At 33.5% G+C, this 23,567-nt stretch overlaps 1 protein-coding gene across 1 annotated transcript in view; it reads right to left on the bottom strand.

Annotated features, from left to right (window-relative positions):
- Positions 1-20,191, bottom strand: part of LOC108767747 (uncharacterized) — a 37,138-nt gene extending 16,947 nt beyond the window's left edge. Inside the window, exons 1-2 of the mRNA XM_018517756.1 lie at positions 20,165-20,191; positions 705-955 (exon numbers count right to left, since the gene is read on the bottom strand). Of these exons, the coding sequence (XP_018373258.1) occupies positions 705-935 (231 nt within the window). The 5' untranslated portion in view covers positions 936-955; positions 20,165-20,191. The remainder of the gene's footprint in view (positions 1-704; positions 956-20,164) is intronic.
- Between the last annotated feature and the right edge of the window lie 3,376 nt (positions 20,192-23,567).

The following is a 23,567-nucleotide window of genomic DNA, read 5'->3' as shown; positions in this document are numbered from 1 at the left end:
TCGAAGTGAACGTATTTTAATCATTTTAGCGATTGCTGTCCAAAGCTAACCGATAACTTTCGAAACGCATGCCTATGCTGCGCCAATCATCTACTAATGAATAACATGTGATAGCAATCCATCTGTCCTGAACATTTCATGGTCTCAAAATTTCGTGGATAAACTGATATGTAACATGCGTGACAAAAAATGCGTTTTCGGTTTCATCGATGAATATACGCGGTGCTCATATCGATCGAGTACAAATGTCAAACGCCTGTACATTCGAGTATCCCTCGAGTAATTGAATATTTCGTATAACATTGCGTAGCCCGAAGGGAATAAAAAAAAACAGAAAAAGAGAACGAAAATCTGCTGCATATTTCAGGCTTAAAGCTCGGTTGACTGAGAATTTCAATTATTTGGAATTATTTTTTACGCTTTATGACTCTATGCGATCGCCGCAGTAAAACTGTTCATCAAATCAAATTACTTAAATCGTTATTCGGTTTTAAAAATATTAAACCAAATCTTTATACATCTTCCTGAAAAGAATGAGTTTTTGACATTTATACGTTTGACCTCATAACAAATTGAAACAGTTGTTGTATAGACAAGAAATTCATATTTCATGTCATTTTATGTTAAAAATAATAAAATAATAACAATTTGAATATATGTATATAAAGAAATTATACTAAAAATATAAGAGGGTGAATACTAACTTCATCAGGAGAGTCGCTCTCGGTATCTAGAGCGATATTCGGCACTATGCTACCCCTCGGCGACCGCTGCCTTTCCATCGTTCCGCCGGGGCTACTTGGTGGTAAGATGAGGGGTTTCTCAGTCGCTACGCTCGCTCGTCGACCTCGCATCGTCGAGGATGCCGGCTGACTTGAATTTGCCACGTTTGGCGACGCTCGCCGGCGTCGCGACGAAGCGCTTCGATGTAACATCACGGCGATGTTCTCTCATCCTTTTGATACAAAACATTTCTCATCTCATCATCCGCTGAATATTTCGTTAAAAGCATTTGCAAAAATTATATTAGTCGACAAAATTTTGCTGTTTTTATGTTAAATTGATCTAACAACATTTTCCTCATAGTATTTTTTACTTTGATTTTAAATTTGTTTGCCAAATTTATGAGAAGAGTATAGAGGTTTTTTAAATAACACATGTATTTAAATATTATCTCATCTGCTCTTAGGTACAAATAAATTATGTACAGGGAATAACTCTAATGAATTCAACAGATTTTCTATTTATTTTTATAAAGACTTAAAACAGAACTAAATCATTTTAATTAAGAAAAACGAGCTATTGTTAACAAAATGTATAAGTTTTTAAAAAGAGATATGTTACAAAAAATTGGAGCTTACAGGACAAATGTTAACCTCATTTCCAAAATTAAAGTAAAAAAATGCAATAAAAGAATTAGCGAAAGTTATTAATTTTACAAACTCATTAATAACCAGTCTTACTATAGAATCAGTATTAATTTTTAATTTATATTAATATCAAATTACATTGAAAAGTTTATTAAATTTTAGTACATATTTCTTTGAATAGTAGTAAGTCAACATAGATTTACAGTAAATAAATATCTATTTAGTAAAAAAAAATAGTTAAATTAAATTAATGATTTTTGTATCAAATATATGTTTATTTAAGTAAATATTTATTTAGAAATATTTAAATAAATATTTATAAAAATTTTGTATTTTTATGCTATTTGTTAAATTGTGTATTTTTATGTTGTTTATTAAAATTTTGTATTTTTTTCAGCGTTTCTAAAATACGAAAAATGCGGCTCAATGATAAAGTAACAATGAAGTAAACTATGGTAACTTGAAGAATATGTAGTAACTTGTGAATTTCCGATGTGAATTTCTGAGGGAAATATCTCGTTTAAAAATTAAAAGCACATCTTTTGCAGCGACGATAAAATGTTTTGCTTTGAGGATCATGTATCTTTAACATACAATCGCAAAAATGTTACCTCCATCTTTGAGAGGCTAATATTGTGTCTGTTAGAAGTTTGAAGAAGCAACAAAACTCTTTAAATTTCTCCCGCGTTTCTTTCTCGCGTAGTACGTTAAAAGGATAAGCACATTGCAATAGAATTACTAATTTTAATTGCTTGAAACTACGTTTTTCTCTTGAGAATTCTCAGAAAGTTATAGCAAGTCGATGGTTTTTCCTTATATGAAAGAAATATATATTATACTAATTGCGCGCGCGCGTATTCATAATATAGAGAGTGTATATACATATATTCACTACCGCCAAAAAGTTTCAGCACATCTTATATATTCGCTAACAATTTTATTTTTCTTTTATAAAATATTAAAAATAAATAGATAAATTAGCTCTAAGGACAATATTCATAGTCCGTTCTTATTTCAAGACTGACTTAAGTAATGTCTTAAGACGATAATACGGCTCTCTAATTGGTTTGTGACTTCTCAAGACTGTACTTAAGACATTAAATATAAGATCCGACTATGAATATCGGCCACAGTTTATTTAAAGATGAAATAGTTGGTCCATATTCTTTTATTTTTGATCATGAATATGTTCAATAGAATCTCGAATTGCCGAAAAATAATCGGAAATTATGAATTTCTCAAATTGACAAATATTATGTATATCGGTTGAGAGAAATATTAATTTCAAATTTTGCGCTAGATACCGATAAACATTTGGACATTGTGATAACTAACAATACAAGAATGGAAATAATTTCCCTCTTACACACACACGCGCGCGCGCACACACGCACACAATCTATTGCCTTCCGAAGAACAATATATATTCTTACAGAAATTAAACATCAGATTAAACACAAGTCTTTGATTATGATACTTGAAAAACAACTTGAAATATTTGAAAACTCAACAGAATGCCAAGAGTTTAGCTTCTATTATCGAAACCCAAAGAGATTAAGCTTGAAGAAATAAAAAATCTGGAAATTTTCTTTAATTGTCATGAATATATGTAATAATAAAAATTTAAAAACATAATGCAAATTATAATCACATTTTATTTTTTATATTACGAAATTTCTATAAATGCTAAAACTTTTAAGTGGTAGTGAATGTAATAATTTTAATACATACATATACAGGGTGTTTTAGAAATAGTTGGTCAAACTTTTTAAGAGCATATTCTACTCATTATAAGGATGAAAAAAGTCATAAACATGGGTTCGGAAACGCTTCCTTTCTAAGTTATAAACATTGTTTTATTTTATACTTATATCTATATTTTATTTTATACTTGTATCTATTTTTTATTTTATACTTATATCTATATTTTTATTACAGAAATTGCTAGAAATGATTACGGAGTACTTCTACAGTAGCAACAGGAGTATCATACACGAGGATCTTAAGATGTCTCCGTAAATAAAAATCTAAAGGATTCAAATCGGGAGAATGTGCAGGCTGTATTATCGCTGCGTAATCATATTATCGCTACGTGTGAAAAAATACGAAATACTCCGAGAATTTTTGAACGTCTTTGACAATCCATGCGACGTCGATGCGAAGCATGCATTGATGCGTAAGGAAATCATTTCCAGCAATTTCTGTAATGAAAATATAGATATAAGTATAAAATAAAAAATAGATACAAGTATAAAATAAAATATAGATATAAGTATAAAATAAAATATAGATATAAGTTAAAATAAAAAAATGTTTATAACTTGGAAAGGAAGCGTTTCCGAATCCATATTGATATGACTTTTTTTCATCCTTACAATAAGTGGAATATGCTCTTAGAGTTTGGCCAACTATTTTTGAAACACCCATGTAATTACTACAACATGTAATTACTACAATAATCTCTAAAGCTGTGATAATAATACTCGATAATATACATATATAATGAATTAATGTGTTTATATTGTTAAACTATTAAATATAATATTTTTGAATACATAGAAATATTGACATTAATATACATAGAAATATTATTTCAAGCAGAATGGATTTGTGACTTGAGCTACTGTTGTAATTATAAACACTGTAGCTTCAATGCACGTATTGCACATATGCATTCCGCGATAGACAATTAAATGCCCAACGGATTTCCAAGTACATTCATTATATATCTGCACAACATGAACAGTTTCTACTAGGAAGATGACCCAGATAAGTACAGTTCGAGGTTCAGTGCGTTATATACTGGTCCACCTAATTCCCCGACCCATAACTGCGACGTGCATTTTGATGCGCCGATGGGAACATGTCTCTCATCGCACGTAACACCTCTTCTATATAGGCTGTGCATATATTATCGATTCGCGTAGGTCTAAAACGGTTCTGACAGCGAATTAATTTACGACCGGGTATTGTACGTCGCGAAAGTAAGCAATATAGAAAAGCTTTCACATGAGCTCGGTAATACGTGGAAAATATATTTTGCAATCCATTCTGAGCGAAAAGAGGACAATAATTGAAATTATATATATTTTGATTAAAATGCGTGATACCGGTTTATATGATTATTTATTGAAAAACTATATACAATTGAATAATAACTAGGAAATTAAACATCTGTTTACATCTCATATTACGTAATTAAACATAAAATATGAAAGCACAGATATGAACAGGATACAATGCATTCACAAAATATAATGATCGACAACGCGGATGAATTATTGTGATATCGTTAATTGTTTTGTTAAGCGTAATCGAACATGATGAATAAAACTCGTTCGTATTTTATACGATGGTGGATATTCGTTTTGATGGAGTCGATAAAGGTTTTATTGGGCAATTTTTATTGACGGAGAATAATTTTTTTGCCAGAAATAAAATGGAAAATGATGCGCTTTTCAAACCTGAAAGCTGAAATGATTTAAATCAATTTAAAATAATTGATTTAACTACAAAAATATCATCCACGTATTTCTCATGTAAATTGAACAAAGACGTACGATTTTTTTTCTTATTACATTACGCCATTTTCTCATTCATCTTTCATGAATTATCTTTCCATGCAAATGAATCCTCACGGAAATTTCCACATCGACTAATTTGTATTTTCGGAATAAATCTGCAGCGTGTAATTATCGAGTATTATTACCACAGCTTTAGAGATTATTGTAGTAATTACATAAGTGCACATAAGAAAGAAATCGAAAAATAATCAGCGTTATTAGAGAGACTCTATTTGCTATATGCACAAGATAATTTTTCAGTAACGTGTAAAAAAATGTTTAAAACGTAAGAAACTTGGCAACTACTAGAAAAAATATAAATATATAACTATAGAAATCAGCCTAAACGGTCTGCTGGATCTTAATGCTTGTATGATTCTTATGTGAATTTATATACTACGTGTGTATAGTTCTCAGAAATGCGCGCCGAAATAATTTTTCGGTCTTGAAACGCTAACTCTATTAAACTACCGCAGTAATATCACAAGTTAAATTGACTAGCATTTAACAAATTTTTTATGCTTATTCGCATCTTCGAAACGATCTTAATAATGTTGAATGACATATTAAAATCTGTAAATAATTAATTCTTATTGCGAATCCACACATATAATCATATTGTATTAAGATATTTAAGCTCTAGCAACATCAAATTTTTATTATAATTTTTTCATGTATTACAAAGCGCAACTTTATGATATTATTTCTTTTTTAAGAAAAATAAAAATGCTATCACTTAGAATAGATAAAAAATTAGTTATGTAAAACAAACGTGAAATTTTGTGAAAAATTTCCAACTGAAATCTGTAAATCTGTGACTCATTAATTAAAGCACCGAGTGGCGTGAAATCTAGTCATTATGAAAAACTTTCCGACGTAGGTGCAAGATGGCACGTAATTTCGTTGATACTCCTTTTTATTCCTTATTGTTATTCCAAACAAAAGCACAAAAGAAGACTTCTGGAAGAAAGTTCCGAAAACTTTGCAATAAAATTTCCCGCGAAAACTTCGAGATCGCACATACGTTACTTGTTTGCCAACACATTTTCATCTACTGATTGTGAGTAAGCAACATGATCTTGATTTTGATGTATGTATTATGTTTTAACGTACAAAACTTCCATATACATTTGTAATAGATCATATTTCTCATATAAATAAAAATAAAGCTTCGCAGACATACAAATCTATCACAATAAAAATCAAACGCTCTTTCGGTATCGAATAACATCGGAAATCCGCTGCGAATATAGGGTAGACCAAGGCGAATCGGATTATTTTTTTTCATAGGTAAAAAAAGTAATAAACTAATTCTGTTATTAAGTTTTACTATAATTTTGTAATCTCTACACCTTTGACTTCAGTTTTATATAATATTATATAATAAAATAACATATATACATAATATTTTTTATTGCACAACGCAAAAATCAAAAATAGGCATTTATCCGATTCGCCCCAAAATTGAGGGACGAAACGGATCACCAGTTTACATGTAAAAAAACTTAAAAATAAATAAAGAAATTCTTTGAAATCTTTGAACTCTTTGAATTCTTCTAAACAAACTCAGAAATAAACTTGTTATATAAAATAAAAATAGTTTACTTAACACACAAATTACAATGGTGCTTTTCTCTTAGCACAGCTTTCGCATCATGGCTGCGTTCAGCAGAGAAAGCAACTTTGCAACTGTTATAAAATTCTTCAATATGATTGGTCTTACTCTTAGTTCCTCATTGGATCTAAATGTATAAACCAATCATATTCAAGAATTTTACAACAGTTGCAAAGCTGCTTTTTCTGCTGAACGCAGCCATTCTTCACATTTGTTGTATTGAATCCAGTCTTCGACAGGTGGATGGATAAATTTTTCAGTGCAATAAATGCAATACCAATCCCTACATAAATTAGTTTTACTCTTAATCTTTAGTTTTATTCTTAATTTCATGATCCGAATCACCCCGAAAAAAGTTATCCGATTAATCCCATATGTCAACTTCATAAACTACATTAATTTTCTCAAAATTGTCTTAATGATATTATTAAACTATTTACTAATCTGATTTAAAAAACTATACACTGCAAAAATCATTATAATTTACACACATTTCAACATACCTTTTCGTTATGAACTCACAAAATCGAGATCATGACTTTACATGATCGAGAGATGAAATTTTTTTGCGACCTCTGCGCTTATATCGTCGATTTACATTGAATCACACGCAATATAAAATTGTTATCTATTGTTTCCGTTGCAGAGGAGCGCACGGAAGTAACTAGCATGATAAAACAGATCGCATGAAAGAAAAAGGTAACTATTTCAAAGCTGATCCGATTCGCCCTGGTCTACCCTAATCATAAGGCGACACACAATATAATTTTAAAGCAAAGCTTTCATATTTTAGTGGCCTCACAACTATCGACTTCATTACAATCTTTTGCAAGCTCGACACGTTTGCTCAACTTATGACGCCGCTCGATGAGGCGCATTGAAAATATTTCGCTGACATTTAACAGTCATGACGTGCGCTATTTATTTTTTCGCCCACGTGAAAGTCTTTCTACGTTAAGTCAACTTCAATACTTGCATATTGTCTCTAGATTATCTGCGTCATTTTTATTTGCATCGACATTTTCTTTAGCAATTTTACGACGGTTGAACCATGCGCAAATTCCAGGGGTAATAAACTAATTAACGTGTTATTGATATTGATTGAGTAACACGAGTTCTAATTAATAACATTCGATAGTGCGCAATATGCCGTCGCAAGTACGGCGACATTTTGCGATTACACGTGTCGCATTCAAATTAATTACCAGCTTAAATATAACGTTGCTTTAATGGACCACAAAATGAACAGATCAACTACTAAGACCACTAACTATCTAATAACGGAATTAGAAGCTTAATTATTTCTACTTTACAATATCAAATAATGCAAGGTGTTTTTTGATTTAACAAGTTGATACTGTGCTATTCAAATTTGTACAGCGATTAATGCTAAATCAGTATCACTTTTTACGACATATATTTTATATTAAATAAATATCCCTTAAAAAGAGCCGTTCATAATAAATTTAAAATAACAACCACGATACAATAACGTAACAATGATACGGCAATTTTATAATTATATCCAATGTTCAGAGTAATTAACTATTTAAATATAGTAATGTGTTAATTGACTACAAAATAAACCTTCAAAACGAGCATCAATAAATATTTCTATTTACTAAACATTACGAGCAATTAACCAAATTGTAACAGGAAACGCATCTGCGATGCTACATATAAAAATTACTAGCTTTTCATTCCGATGCAGATGAAAGTGTGGGAAAAACGTGTAAGACGCGAATACTTGCATTGCATCTGTTTAAGTTTTTAAAGGAATAGAAAAAAGTAAATAAATGTAAAAAAAATTAATTGAATAAACCGAAATTAAATTTAAGTCTTAATGCATGTACATCGAGGATTAAATAACGTCGCGTCGTTAAGAAAAAAATTCTACTGCATGTGACGTTTTTTGATTAAAAATAAGAAAAAAAAAAAGTTCAGAAATTAGAATGTGCAAGAATAATGATGTCCGACATTGGACGTTCGAAGGATATCTATTAAATGTCCGCTATATTGGAATAACGAGAATGACAAAGTACTGAAAGTTAATTAATCGAAGCAAGCAGAGCGCAGTCAATTACTCGTTGCAATACTTCGACGGATCGACTCTCCGCCGTAGGCCATACCGTATATCACTCGACCGACAAGTCGTTTACGGCCATCTAGCACGAACGTTCGTATAGTTGTAAGCGACTACGTCTACTATATGGTGTTCGCCGTCTGAATTACGCGACGAAGATTAATTTCGCACGTCCAAGACGAACCGCGAAAGACGGTCTACCTAGATGCTGCACGCGCGTCCATTACGGCCTAATCTCTCAGAATGTAATTACCACATCGTACCGCCGTGTCTGAAAAGACGTATGAATTATTGGATGGACAAGAAACGGCGCTAACGAAGATGGAACGCGACGCGAGTTCGTAATAGCGAGTGTTCTCTGATCTCTCCACGTATTTCTCTAGCGAGGCTGAACTTCCGTATGCTGGTTCGAGTTCTTAAGCTACTGAATGCATAATGCCGAGTGCGACAATTAGACTCCAAGGTGAAATGCATTCGATGCATATAGAAAAGCTGTGTAGGAAGTCTGACGATGTTCACATCATTAGAAGCGAAATGTTAAGGATCAAAAGTTCAAATTGTGATATCTGTTACATACAGATATTATAATTTTATTTTTTTAATTATTTTTCTCATTAAAATATCTCGAATTGTTATTTGCAATCTATGTAGATTGTCATTATGATTTCGACTCCGAAACTGATTAAATATTCCTATTTCGAAGTTGTCTTTGTCGATCACTTACACCGATAATTAATTTTCGTCAGGCAGGTTGAGAGTCTATTGATCAAACAATGGCATGCAAATAAGATCGATGAAGAATAAGATAAAGTCAGAATATTTTTAGATAATAAAAAGATGGTAAAGTGTATTAGTAGACTGTTATGTAGTATACGTAAGATATTTTGTCATGGAAGAGTAACTAATTACAAAACATTACATTCTCATAATAAATCCTTTAACTTAACCAAGTAACCATTTATCAATCACTTTTGGGGCTCCCAGGTATCAGTACTTAAATGAAGGCAGTGTAATTAATCACGCGCACACCACTCTATTAAATCTCCACGATATCCAAATATGTATAACGCGAAAACATTTATCATGCTTGATTGGCGCCACCGGTAGTCACCACGAAAAATTAACTAAATGTTAATTGACGTACCATTAAGACAAATGATTCCGTTTAATGATAGTGAAGCGAGTTAAGTCCTCTGAAAGTTGAAGGATAGAATCACCGTTAATATATATACGGATCAACAAACGTTCTGATGCGCAGTGTTTTTTCCACCCTCGTGCATTTGTTCCTTTTCTCTTATCATGTTTTCCGCGGGCATCCAAGGAAACCCATTTGTCTTCTGTTGGGGCAAGTCGGCAAATGAAACAGACGAGCTTAACGGTGTGGAATTTATGCCAATCTCACGAAGTGCGGTGTCGTGTATACGCATACGACCGCGATTTATTTCAATTTTTATCATCTACAAAGTAATTCCGTGAGCATATATACCTATCCCAAAGGGTGGAACACGAATAAGAGAGTTTCTGGTGGTTTGAGAATAAACGAGAAATACGTACAATAATATCAGAAACTGCGAGTGGAAGAGGGAAAATTATATCGTAGCTCGTAAGTGGTGATGGTCCTCAAAACCAACATTTACTTGTAGTTCTTCAGCAAACCAATCGTCAACGCTGATTATTTCGACAAAACCTAGAATTGCTTGTTACAAAGTTCTACATGAACTCACGTACTTGTTAGAATATTTAGGCTATACATTCGAATTTTGAAGATAATTGTAAATTAAATATGTACTACTGTTATAGAATAAATAAATAAGTATAGTATAAACCATTTTATTTCGTACAAAAAAATTGAGGAAACAACAGTATATATTTAATAAAATATCCATTCGAATATATCAGAAAAGGCGACATAGTCAATAATTCTATTCAATTTTTTGATACTACGGTTTTTCTAGAGAAAAGAAAAGATACGAAATGAGTGAAATAAAAATTCAAAGAGGACGCAAGAGAATAAAAGCATGAGAGGATGAATACTCGATGATTTCGCTTTGTCGAGGGATTTTATTTGCGTATGTCATATATGACAGCCTAAATACAAAAGCTATTTCTAGATAAAATTTTAACGCAAGCTCTCACGTTTAGAATTTTGGACAAAATTGAATAAAAAGTTTAAAGAAAAATTAAAATTAAATAAAAAATCAATCTAAGCGAAGTTATACGCGCGAATCTCGTTAATAACAATTTTTGTTTAAAAAGTCTTCGTGTAACAAAACGAACATAACACAAATGTAAGGACCGTCTTTCCTGTAATTTTTGTCATTGACATTTAAAATGCTTTTCCATCTGAGAATAAAAGCACTTTACTCTAATTGCAATCAAGGATTATCCGTAAGAATGTCAATTTTTATATTTCAAACTTTTCTTGATATAACTTGTATGTTAAGTCAATACCATGTTTTTTTTATTTTTTGCCATTTTTATCAGGAAATTGTTCTAGAAATGAAAATTCACATGTATATTTATATAAGCAATCGTGATTTTAGATATAGGTAAGACGTAAGAAATTGTTGGTGTTGCTTCGCTGAAAGCGAATCTCCTCGCTAAATACTCGGTTTTCTGAAATATTTACTTCGTAGAATAGTGAGACGGAAGCCATGTGTCGTTATAGATGGATTCTAGGAAAAGGTCGAGACTTCTCGATAAATTTCTCATTTCTCAGAATTTTAACGTATTACCGTAAGTGCTTTGTAACAATAAAATCGAGTGATCCTGTTCTATTAAAGCACATAATAACAAAAGGTCAAGATACCCAACATTTTTCGCGCGCAGTACAGAATTTCATAATATTTACATTTCGGGATAACAATCGTTGTATTGCGCTTTTGTCACACGAATTTATTGTTTACTGACAATGACAGCGTAATGAGAGAACAAAAAAGAATGCAATTTCTACTGTACTAGAACATCGCTCGTATTTAAGATAGCAACGCTGAATCAGACAAAGTAGCTCTCATCGTGTGAATTTCTTCCATTACCTCGCAAATGAGAAAACGTACTACGTTGCTAACGAAATCAGAATCTCCACATCTAGAAACGCGTTATCTAAAAAAATCAATAACTTCCACCGTAAAAATAAAATTCTTTATAACTGTGCATTCAAAGCTAATGCGTAACAGCCTGTCGGAAATTCAACTGCAAAAATCGACGTCGTGTCAACGGAACTTTTTCGCTCAGCCTGTAGCAAAACGGCATGTCCGAAACAAAAAAACGAAATTTCCAATGCCGCGGGAAAGGAAACAAAATGCGTAGAAATGCATTTCGCGAAAATTCTAGCAGCTTCGAGATATTCTGACCTTTTCGTGTACAAGAAAAAGTTTATTAACACATAATTACGCTAATGACTTGTGCATAGTACTAATGGGTTAAGCAAGATTTTCAGTAATGGTGGACACATGCTCTCCACTAACGAGCTGCATCTAATCTAAATATACTTTTCTCGCAATGTAAACTGATATTGATCCTGGATATTAAAATAGGGAGAGAAATTTAATGAGAAAAAGATGAACTTTCTTAATCTCTTAATTTGTAAACATTTATTAAAATTTATGTACATCCTTTTAAGAGTAAATATAACAAAAAATATCTATAACACACAAGTTAAACTATTATAAGAAGTTGTCGATTAAAGAGTTAGCAGGAATTGATAATTCTTGAACTCTCCGATTCAAGAAAAAACTTTGTTAATACGATTAAAAAAATATCCATTTCTACAAGCTGGATTAAGTTCTGTGAACGATTAGGTTAGTAAATAAACTTAAAGTAAGTCCATCAGTTAGCAGAAAAGGTCCTCCGAGAACAGAATATCAAGCACTTCAACAAAGTAACCACTTATACATATAGCCAAGGAAACACTGCACTCCTTCCACGATTGATCCTACCAGGAAAAAGCGTTTCATGGTACTTGTAGCAAAAAGAACGTGTCAGAAGGTACAAAGTAGTCGGCCAAGAGCTCCTTTTATCTGTCCAAGTGCCATTCGCCTCTTTGTTTTGTTTTCCGGGGTCATCCATTGAACTATATCAATTACTTTTTATCGATCTATGAACCAAGATTCAGTGAGGATGACAAAATGGCCATCAGAACTGCAGTCGCTACCGATTGCGGTGTCTCTAAGTCGATGTTGCCCGGACTATTGTATATAAATGTCACCGCGTTTACCCTTACAACTGTGACGTTATCCTGATGAAGGAAACATAATTGAATAGACGAGATACAGAGAACTGCCAAGAGCCAAGGCAAGATGTTAGCAAACACGATTATGTTGATGGTATTCATATTAAACGGGCAATGTAATGACATTAACGCGGACCTGTTCCAGCAAGTTGTTTCGATCTCACCGAGTTTGTATAATGTGCATGGATCTCGGAGGTCCTGCCATTCGGGGATTTCGTTCGGGGGATACTCGCAAATTATTTGCAGTTGCATTTCGAATCAGACGATAATTATGAAGCATTCAGTAATGACAAATGCCGGTGCATGAATGATAAATAGCATTTTAGAACAGGTACGAAGTCTTATTCGACAGATTAATCAATAGTGGATCGAAAGTTACGATAGATGCATTTGTTACGATGAATCGAAAATCGTAAGAAGAAAGAACGGTTTTACTGAAGTATTAAAAAATTTAACTTAATACACAGATGATAATTTACACTGATAATAATTTCGAATCATCAAAATATTTGTATAGAACACTCAAGCTGGTTGTGTTAGAATATCAAAACTTTTTGCAATAAAATTATTTTAAAATCTGTATCTAGCTACATTTCCAAACACTTCAGCAAAACTCTTCTTTCGATATGTAAGTGCATTGAAAGAATATTAATTACGTAGCGACCTGCACAATACAAATTATATGAGCAATATTGCAACAACATAAATTCTTGAACGGAATTTCTCTCAAATTTACGATGTTTGTGATATTGCAATAAAATCCTTACCTTGATATAATTTTATTTGTGGTTCCACGAATAATAAACATAAAAAAGTCACGCTATCTTCTTACTCATTGTTACTTACAAAATTAAATGATATTGCGTAATTTTTATTTGTGGACTATAATTATTCCAACATTCCAGCATTATTACAGTAACGTTACAGCAATGTTGCTCCGAGCTTCTGTGCTGTATGGGAATTAATGAACTTAGAGTACATTGTTAAAAAAATATCCTGAAATTTAATGTACTTTTAAGTTACACAAGTTGACTTTAATTTCATGACATTACATGAAATTGAATGTATTTGTAACTGAAAAATATATTTGCGTACATGTACATGAAATTTAATGTATTTCTGACAAAATTTGATGTGGATTTGTATGAAATTTAATGCACACGTTTATTATATTTAAGCTACTCTAACTTACAAAGAAAGGTTATGCTCTGCTCTTCACCGATTTTGATCAAACTTGCAGCAATGTTCGAGGAGTCTACCAAATGAACACCTGTAAGGCCATTCCCGCTAATAGGACTTAGAGAAGTCGAGTAAAAATGAGCATTTAAAAATATACCAAAAAATCTGAAAACAGTCTAATACCTCGGAAAGTATGCATTTTTTAGAAAAATGTCTTAGGCAAAAATGGTAGGGTTTAATAAGATGTATTTACTGGCTTTATTGGTTTGACCTTAGGAGGCATCGTCAACCTTGACATGACCTTAGCGATGTCACCCAAGGTCAAACCAATAAAACCAGTGAATACAGTCTTATTAAACCATACCATTTTTGTCCAAGACATTTTTCTCAAAAATGCATACTTTCCGAGATATTAGATTGTTTTTAGATTTTTTGGTATATTTTTAAATGTGCTTGATTACTCGGCTTCTAAGCCCTATTAGCGGGAACGGCTTTACAAATGTTTATTTGGTAGATTTCTCGAACATTGCTGCAAGTTTGATCAAAATCGGTGAAGAGCAGAGTATAGCCTCTCCTTGTGAGTTTTCAGTTTCATTACTTTTTCAGTTACTTCATAACCACAAACTTCCGTTACATATTACTTAAATTTATTGCGAAATGTGCTAACAGTGCTTCAATAAATAGACGGTAATAGACTGATCTAATATGTGATGCAATCGTTAAGTGCTGAATCATAATGGAAAATGAAATCGCGAGGGAAGTTTTACGGTGTGATAAAAATTCGTGACGTCTCTCCAAGCACAGCATGTTTAGTTTCATCGTATATTCCGATATAAAAATCGACGGTAAATTTCAATATGCAAATTCGCGAAGATGGCCACCCACGTATCGACGAGAGAAACGGCGACAGATAAATTAAACGGAACAAAATGTTACCTCCCCTGATATCGTGATCTTGTTATCATATTGATGCGTCCAAGCGTAATCGGTTGCCGTTAGTTTCTCCAAGGCACACCATTATATCCCATAAAGTTGGTTTATTCCCGCAGCAATTTGAAGAAACATTTCGAATTAAGCGCATCGCAAAATCTCCCTTGTGGGCCCTTAAAACCTGTGCGACGGAATTTCTCGCGAAAGAAAATGTGTAAACGGAAAGTTTCTCTCAAACTTACGATATCGTACTGAAATCCTTATAGAAACGAGGTTTTGGATCCGCGAATAATAATAATGAAAATGTTACGCTATCTTCTTACTATTATTGCGTTTACAAAGTGGATAAATTTAAATGCTACTTCATAATTTTTATTTGTGGATTATAATTATTAACCTTTACAGGACGGGAAAATCATTATAGTGGCGCTAAAACAGTGTTATATTTTTAGGCAAAGAATACAATTAAATAACGAATTATGACAAATCTTACTCATGTTACTCATGGAAAAACCGAGATTTAAAAAATAGATTTTCGTCCTCTCTAATGGTTAAAATTAAAATCGGAACAGATATCTAATCATCTTGTATAATATAAATAATATCTATAAAAATGATAGAAATACCTATAAATACGATTACAAAAATAATATTTGCTCGCACGTGTCTCGAAATAAAATTCACCTAAAATAAATCAAGAATAAAATTTAATTGAAATACAGGATAAAGTTTTACGTGTCGAGTTTGAAATAATCCTACTTGAAGGAATATGTAAATAAATGATCCAGTAGAGTGTGAGAAATTTTAATGGAACACATGAAAACGGATCTCTGCGCTCCGACTCGACTTGTATTGCACATAGTCAAAGTACAATGTAACTTTCGATTGGATTCTCAATTAATGACGAGTGCCGTCGTCCTCGGTGCGTGTCCGCAAGCTTTGTTACCAGTTAGCAATTAATTACTCCGTTCCAGCAAAGGGAGATTCTGTCATAGCGAGCACTCTGTTAACTATAATAATTAACCTGACCATCAATAGGCACAACTGTTAATTGACGAACTCAACATTTTGCCAGTACTTTCGTATATTATCACGCACGTTTCCCATTTATCCAGATTTAATGTACATACGACAAAATCTCCGTAGAAATGCGCAAAACACTAGATGTCGATAAAAGATCGCTATAAGGGAAATTCGAGTGTAAATATTCTCAACTGTTGGATATTCTTGACACTCGTGGAGTTCTCCGGAAAATGTTATTATTCCATATATTCTATTATATATATATATATAATTAAATATAATTTATCGAGCCTCTCTGACGTGCAATTACGCATCATATTTTGAGAAATTCTGAATAAAATTATAGTTGAATTTTTTCTGAAGAGGAAATCGATGGCTGACATAATTACAGAGATTAACATAAAACGTTTTAAGGTTCTAAAGATTTAAAATTTAAGAGTAAAAATTCATATAGATATTGCCTCAACAGTTAATTAAAAAGTGCCAATCTTGTGAGCTTATTTATTAAAAAGCTTCATCAATTATACAGAAATTCTGATATATACCAGCTACTCATTAATTAGGGCATTATGCGTAAATGATTAAAAAAAGATATAATGAAGATTGTGCCTAGAGTCATTTATTATGATATTAATACAGCCATGTCGGTTTAATTATCAAGCTCGACCACTGTGACGGAGTTGACTCGGCGGATGGGACGGCACATTAAGAATTTTTAAATTTGATTCCTACGTCAGGCGACTGTAGCATATTTAGAGCCACGTTCACATTTTAAAGCAGAACAGCTTTACTGCAGCATAAAAAAGAGAAGAAGAAAGAATGACTCTATAGCTGTTTTTACTAGTTTTTACTATTTTCACAATTCATTTCGCAGAGAATTGCAATGTCGTTATATGAAAAGTTTTCACTCCGGTAGATAATATCGTGAAGCAAAAAGGAAAAATATGTAACGCCAGATTTAACAACTTGCAACAACCGCGACGAAAATGTTTTGAATGACGAGTGAATAATGTTTCGAACGCAATAAAAAAAATTCAAGCTCGATTATTGCAACGCAATATAAAGGAATATGAAAGCCAACGCATATCCTTAAATATGCAAATATGAAAGAGATATATCCTTTATTTAGAATTGACACACTGAGTATTCATATTTGAAAAGATTGAACACACATCGATAAATCGTAAATACTCGTATCCCACTCTTTCGACATACGACATTTATATACGACATACGGCGATTTATTTGCGTGCGTCTTGCGCTCCACAAAACGAGAGTTCGCTTAAAATACGAGCTCGAGCTGATTTACACGTATGTCTGCTTTTATCCCCTCGGGTATTAGCGTCACTCTTCTCTCTCTTTTCTCTTTTCCCCTTTTCCTTTTCTTTTCTCGCTGATACGCGACAAATACCCTCGCTTAATTCCGCCATTGGCAAAAGAGATCCGGCATGGCCAACGACGCGGTCTTACGACTTCAAACAGCGTAAGCGGGATCGATATGGCGCAACGAAAATAGAACTTAGCGCAAGGAGAGACATACGGGTGCGATGCAGGATGCACCCGTGGATGTAATAAAGTCCAGTTGAAAAGTATTATCCTCCTCCCGCGCAATAACTATCTCCTGGGGCCGTAAAGGCGCTTTACGGGTTACCGAGAAATGTAAACTTGTGCATTATGCAAACATATTGTGCAGGCAAATCTCAGGGATCCGAAAGCGACGCGTCTTTGATCACGTATATAACGAAATCTTTCGGAACGACCGGCATAGTAACAAGTGAAAAAAAATAGAAAGAAGAGACAACGTGGGTGAACGCAACGTTGATGCTCGTCATTTTAATGGCACGTTCGATGGCACCCACGATCGATCGTGGCAAAAATAGAGCGCGAAATTGATCGGTCCGTTTTTAACATCACTTTTATATTAACGAAATTCTCAGTTATATTAATATCGTCATATATATAATTAAATCTGTTTACAAGGCGCGCTACGAATATATGATTCAGTTTCATTGTATTAACTTGCATTTGAAGACCTTAAAAGCTCCAAAAAAGAACTTTTATTGTATTTTTGCATTCGCTTTCTCTTTCTCTTTTATTTGCTCTTTTTCTTTTCTCTCGTTTTCTCTTTTTACTTCGTCTTATTGTTGTTATTCTAAACTCTAGTCAGCGTGTGCGCAAACAACTCGAATTGCTCTACCATCCGCTCGACTTCATGGTAAATCTTAGGGCGTCGAATAATACATAAAGGCCGCAGTTATACGGTATGCGAGTGCTCGCGAGTGAGTGCCATTCGTAAATATTAAAACGCGTACATACTATCGCCGAGAATTTATGATCCGAAACTTTGACAGAAGGAATATTTGCGAGCGCAAATGTTCGTTTTTCTACACGGAGTGTGCCACGCGCAAAATGTATGAGAGGGTGGAGATAGGAAGTTAATATCACAGGAGATTCTCGAGGGAACGAACAGCAACTGCCTTTAAAAAAGCAGTAAGAATATCAGTGAACGTAAAAAGCTTATTATCGTTGGCAGCTTTTAGTGTAATTCGTCATGGCGTACGGTCGTGTATTTGCGGCATTATGAACGTGTCAGAGGAGCTGAATACTAATGCGCGGAATCTCGGTTTATGTCTGTCTTTCTTCACGTCAACAAGTCGGAAAAGACGACGAGAATGATGATTAAGAAAAGCCTCGAGTTTCTTTTCTTATGACGAAATGAATAAAATTGTATGTATTAGAATGTCATCGCTGCTATGTCATCATTATATATATATATATATATATATATAGCTAAATATATTCTCTATCCTGACAAAATTGGATCAAATGGCAATTATGGTGGAAAATGGACGACTCACAATTTTCTGGTTAAATCTACTAGAATTCTGATCAATAATTATTCTAGTAAAAATAAGAATTTTAGTAGATTTTATCAGAAATATTGCATCAATCAGAATTCTGATTACCGCAATTAAAATTTTAATAAATTTAATTAAAAAATTCTGATCTGTTCATTTCTCTCCAACCAGAAATTTTCTTCAGTGTACAAATGTTAAACACTTGTCAGAAAATAACGTCTGAATGTCTACATACGATAGATTATCTTATTTTTTTACATGCAACATTCATCCATTAATTTTCGATCCGCAATTTAAAACGTATTAATTCAGTTATTCGTTCCAATCATAAATTTCTAAAGGCTTTTAACGGTCAAACGAACGATTGCTATTCACGTTTTCGACTCTTATCATCGTATCACAACGTGCCACCGAATACAAAATCGAGCCACACTCTGCCTACAGAATGTTCAACTTGTTGACCCACTTAAGAGATTTGCTCGTGCTGTCGTACTTCGACACTGCAATTCACATTCGACAGTCCATTCGATTTCTCCGTTCGATCATGCGTCTCCATTCAAACATTCAGAATCGACAGTCGTTTATTGGCCACGCAAATTTCCTCATTTATCGCGAAGTGAGAAATCGACTTTTGGTTCAAACGAAACAAAATTACGTCGCGAAACAGGGTCAACGGCCAATCACCAGTTTACATAAACTTTGTTGAAAAAAGATACAAGAAAAAATGCAGATACTGAGCTCTCTTAAATGAACTTCTTCTTAAAATTCTTCTACGTTTCCCGCCTATATAGAACTTGACAACTGCCATCTTCGAAATACTGATACTTGTTTCGAAAGAGCATTAAATATTTTTCTTTCTATGATTTTTATCACTTATGTTGGCATAATGCATTGTAATCGGGTATAAGACTTTAAAGATCATAAATTAAAAAATAAGTTAAATTATAAGAAATAAAATACTGTTGAAAGGCCCTGAGAATTAAACGCAGGTTTTATCATTTATTTAGACTTAATCGGAAGTCTTATTGTTAGATTTAAAACTCTGGAAAATATTGATTTGCATTAATACTTTCATCGTGAAAAAAAATTGATTTAAAATTGATCAAAGAACATCCATAACTAAAAGAAGACATAGAACGTGAAAATACAACGAACATATCAACCTGACGAGAAGCGACTTTCAATCATGATTGCAAAACTCAACAAGAGCTTTTTCCGTTCCAAGGGGTCTTTCACGGTTATGTTATATAAGAAATTGCGCAGTCATAGTCACGCCGCGAGCTAGATCGAATGGAGGAACACGAGAACTCACCTCAAGCATGATGAAATTATCCGCTCGCATTCACATGCGATGCGTGACTCTACCACCGATGCCGCTTCCTTCTGCCGCCGTCATTAAGTTTGGGGCGAGTCCCTCCGTGAAAGAGAAGAATTAAAACGTGCAAACCAAGCCGGGGAAAAGCTAGCGAAATGCGCTTCACGATGCATTCACCCGCGTTCTCGATCCTCGCAAGCCTTTTTACGCGAGCGCGCCGCGCCACGCCGGTTGAATCGGCGCGCGACGATGCGCCGATCGTCGGGGGTTGTACTTCTCGTTATCGGCGGACGAGAATGAGAGATGTGCGCGGGGCGGCGTTGAGTGCTTCGCTCTGCGAAGGGCCAGCGAGCCGGCGCGCGACGCAACTTACCCCACTCGCGGCTCGAAGCTGACTGAACGCACCCTAAGCGAGAGGGTGCGGGTGGAGAATCCGATGTGGGGCGCAGATCGGCGGCAACACGCGAGACCGCGACCTGTCGCGGATACGGGGTACTCTCTTATCCCAATGGCTTCGGTTGAGTGTAGAAAACATCATCTATCTAGATCTTACCTATTTGGATCCACTGTGAAACGAGTTGTATAGAAGCAAGGCTCGAGTTTCTTTCGAAGATTTACGACAAAGTTGAAACCTTCTACAAGCGCAGTTTCGAACAGGGATCACGTCTGGATTTCTTTATTTTAACATTGAGCCGGAAAATGTTAGATGTGCTTATACTTTTTTATCCGAAAGTGATTAGGAAAATACTAAAGACGGTCATTCTTCGAAGAATCTTTCTCATAGAAACTTCATGCATTTTTTTTACTAGTTACTGAACAGTTGGATTAACTTTTCTAGTACCTACATTATATTAACAGTTATATTAACTTTTTGAATATTTATATACTTATACTATAGTCTAGTAATTGAGAAGTGAAACTACTTAGAATCCCAATCTATAGATGTAACGTTCTGCAATTTCTGTACACAAAAGATATGCAAAATCTGAATCTATTTATTGAAAAAAAAATGGAACAATAAATGGACTACGCAGCACTTTACTAATAATAATCTATATTAATACTAGACAATGATTGGACAGGTGTCTATATAAATTGCACATATTTTTCCCGAGAAAACTGTTTTAGTTAGATACTGAATAAAATTCTAGTGAGTTCTTGTTCATTTTCTATGCAAAATATTGTTACAACTAATGAGAATATAGTAATACTAGATAGTATAATAATTGGATGTCTAAGAAAATTGGACTTATTTCTACCAGAAACTTTGAATAATGATGTAATCTTTGCGTCTATATTTCTTGAATAAAAATTATTTTTTATTTGGAAAATTATACAATGTCTTGTGTGCTCGTTAAGGTTGGAAAAGCCAGTTACTTCTCTTATTATAATCACGAATCGTGTATAACGTTAAAGTCAATATCATGAGAATATCAGTTACTAAATACATTACGTTATCGTTGATATGCAAATCTCTCTGCATGAATAAACCAAGAGCAACACGAGCTATTGCTTTTATAATTATCGTACGTAGATAAATGTCTCGGTGTATAGGAACTGTAGCTGCGAACGATTAACGGGATACCGTTACATTAACAGTCACCTTGATGCTAAACACGTTGCATGACATTTCCAGAAATCTATTATAATATTTCATTCTACAGAGCAATGCAGCGTTTTGCTGACATGGCGTTACATTTGGCAGCAGCTCAAAGGAACAAATTAAATGCTTTTCGAGAAAACGCACCAACACACCGAGCAGTTTTCCGAATTTGCTAAAAAGAACTATTCACTTTCAGTTCGAAGCTCGCGAAACTGCAAATTTTATTCCCATGGCACGAAAAATCTCGCGCTTCGCGCGTATTTACTTCCCGAAAGTTCGATCGAAGTTGAAAGCGAACAAACCGTAAGAAATATTCAACTTTTACTTGTTCGTGAAAATTTTGTGCAAGCTTGCAAAATCGGTATAATTTAAACACATGGTTCTGAATTAGATCTGCGAGTACGTACTGAATCCTCGAACCTATTTTTGTGCTAGATTTTTATTTTCTATGTATAAAATTCTATGTATAATTTATATAACGCGACAATCCCCTTCCATGAATAGCAACGTGAGTTATTAAAACATTCTCGTGCTTCGAAGAAAATGTAAGAGCCTCAGGCTGCTTAGTGCGAAAATAACATCGCATGTAAATCCTCTTACATCGCCTAGCTCGAGTCCTCCCGTCGAGGACTTCTATACAGTAAAACAACCGAATACCATCCATGGCATAATGGTTACGCCGATTACGCGAAAGCATGCTATCCGAACTTTCGCGCTCATACTCGGGTTTAATCTCATTATTGTACCTTGCCGAAGAGCATGATGAAATAGTGGTATTACGCGTTTCTATACATATATATTATGCAGCAGCACAGCATGGCTGCATCTTGTCGAGTCTCTATATTCACGCGCTTTATACATTCTTAGATCTTTCTTTCGACTGCGACTGTAAGGGCCATGTAGTATACACACACAAAAAAAATTAAACAATAAAACGTAAGTTGTAAACGCTCATACGTATTTATTTCAGATATCCTGTGAACGTTCTCAGAACGTTGGGACATTCTGGGGGATGTTCTTCAAAACATCCCTTGGACATCTAGATGAGGAATTGGTCAATCACAGTCGAACATGTCAGGCCATAACGTGAGCAGTAGCAAATCCAACATGTTGATTTCCTTAATGTTTAAATTTTTTGTGTGCTATACCCTTAAAAGAAAATTATTATTTACTCGCATATTCCCTAAATTGTGCAGTAAACATCCAAGTAGAAACCAACCAGAAATTAGCTAGTAACTGACCAGGAATTTTAATTACTATACCAGTATTTGATCAGTTTGAACGACATTTGTTTGTGTAGTAACTGAGCAATAAATTTAGCCAGTTATTCACCAGTTTCTGGGCAGTTTCTAATGACTAGAGAAATAATATTTATTGTAACACGAAAGCTAAACAGAATTATTTATTTTTATAATTGCTTTTTTACAACAGTAAATTGAATTATTATATTGTTGTTAGTAACAACATTTTATAACAATTAGATTATTATTGACATATTCGTTATATGTCATATATTTGAAAATAATATTTTAAATGAAGAAAACATGTATCGAATTATCCTTTTTGACTTTTTAAAATAATTTTATTTTTATTTATTTTAATCTTTTTTATTTTTTAAATATTTATTATTATTAAATTCCATAATTCCAAGCGTTATTTTATTCCCTTTTTTATTTGATCTAATTAGTTTTTAATTGAAGCTGTTGACCAGTTTTACTAATTAAAATTTCTTGACCAATTACAAAATAATTACTCTATCGAGTAAATTCAAAACAGTAAAAACTGACCAATTCTTAG

This window comes from Trachymyrmex cornetzi, unplaced genomic scaffold (genome assembly GCF_001594075.2).
Source record: "Trachymyrmex cornetzi isolate Tcor2-1 unplaced genomic scaffold, Tcor1.1 scaffold725, whole genome shotgun sequence".
Lineage (NCBI taxonomy): Eukaryota > Metazoa > Arthropoda > Insecta > Hymenoptera > Formicidae > Trachymyrmex > Trachymyrmex cornetzi.
Note: the sequence above shows the minus strand (reverse complement) of the source record. Positions and strands in the feature narration are given on the sequence as shown.